The 1,136-nt window shown below is 53.2% G+C and overlaps 1 protein-coding gene across 1 annotated transcript; it reads right to left on the bottom strand.

Annotated features, from left to right (window-relative positions):
- Positions 1–115: 115 nt before the first annotated feature.
- On the bottom strand, positions 116–1,118 carry CAOG_09220 (hypothetical protein; the record flags this gene model as incomplete). The annotated part of the gene is made up of 5 exons (XM_011272637.1): positions 116–194; positions 267–285; positions 405–527; positions 625–739; positions 936–1,118. Coding segments are annotated over 5 exons (519 nt in total), but the record flags the coding sequence as incomplete, so codon positions are not given.
- Between the last annotated feature and the right edge of the window lie 18 nt (positions 1,119–1,136).

Below are 1,136 nucleotides of genomic sequence, written 5' to 3'. Positions count from 1 at the left end.
ATTGGAGTTGGAGTTGGATGGCAGCAAGGCAGAGAGAGAGAGAAAGAGAGAGAGAAAGAGAAGAAACGGGAAACACTCGCCAATACAAAACACAGAACCATGCTGGTCGACCATTTTACGCTGTGCGCAGAATGATGTGGACACCCGAGTCGGTGAAGACGGGCTCGCTGAGTTCGCCAACCTGGAGAGCAAACCTGGAAACAAAAGGTGTGAGTGTGAGCGCGGGAGAATTTCAATCACGTCGACATTTGGGAGGGAAAACTTACGTGGCGTGCTCGAAAGGAGCTGCGGAGGAGGCGCACAGTAAAATCCCCGTAAAAGTGTCGCACAGCACAAAGAGAAAGACGGAAGGTGAGCGGATGAGGGGCCCACTTCCTTGTGCTCAAAGCAACAACGCCACAAACCTTGCATCTGGCCAGGACCGAAAAAGCCCAAATCGCCGCCGCTCTTGGCCGAGCTGCAGTCGCTCTCGACCTTGGCAATGTCGGCAAAGGTCTTTTCCTTGTTGACGATTTGCGCGCGCCACTCTACGCACACACACAGATGTACACGCAAACAAAAAAAGTCAGACTCGTTCAACAACAACAACAATAACAAAAAAAGTGCAAAAACCAGACGACTCACGTTGGATCATGGCGAGGGCCTCATCGCGGGTGCGAGTAATGTTCTGCGTCTTCCACGAGCTGGGACGGCGCGAATCCTTGTGCTTGGCGAGAATGTGCGATGCGCGGACTTGAGACTAGACGGCCAGAAAGCAACAAAAACCCGATCCAACGATCAGAACGATTCAGTGAGTACATCCATCCACATCATGATCCGCGAATTGCAGCGCAATGCTCTGAGCTCTTTTGGAGTCTGTTCCATTTTGCAATGGATGTTCGTTCTACTATGAGACTATGGGCCTTTCCATTACGGCTACCAGCGTTTCTTCTTACCATTGTGCTGCTGTTGCTTGCGTCGTTGCTCTCGCTCTCGTCCTCGGCGTTGCTGTTGAGTGCTGGTGGCTCCCACTGGCTCTTCTGTGTCGGAACGTGGAAGTAGTACGCGCGCTTCTTGGTTGCAGAGTGCGAATCTCCCAACCGTCTGGCAATGCGACTGGTTTGGCGGGCGCCTTGGATCTGAAGCCCCCCCCCCCG

The sequence above is a fragment of the Capsaspora owczarzaki genome (assembly GCF_000151315.2).
Source record: "Capsaspora owczarzaki ATCC 30864 unplaced genomic scaffold supercont2.33, whole genome shotgun sequence".
Lineage (NCBI taxonomy): Eukaryota > Filasterea > Ministeriida > Capsasporidae > Capsaspora > Capsaspora owczarzaki.
The sequence above is the reverse complement of the archived record's forward strand: the minus strand, read 5'-3'. Positions and strand labels throughout refer to the sequence as shown.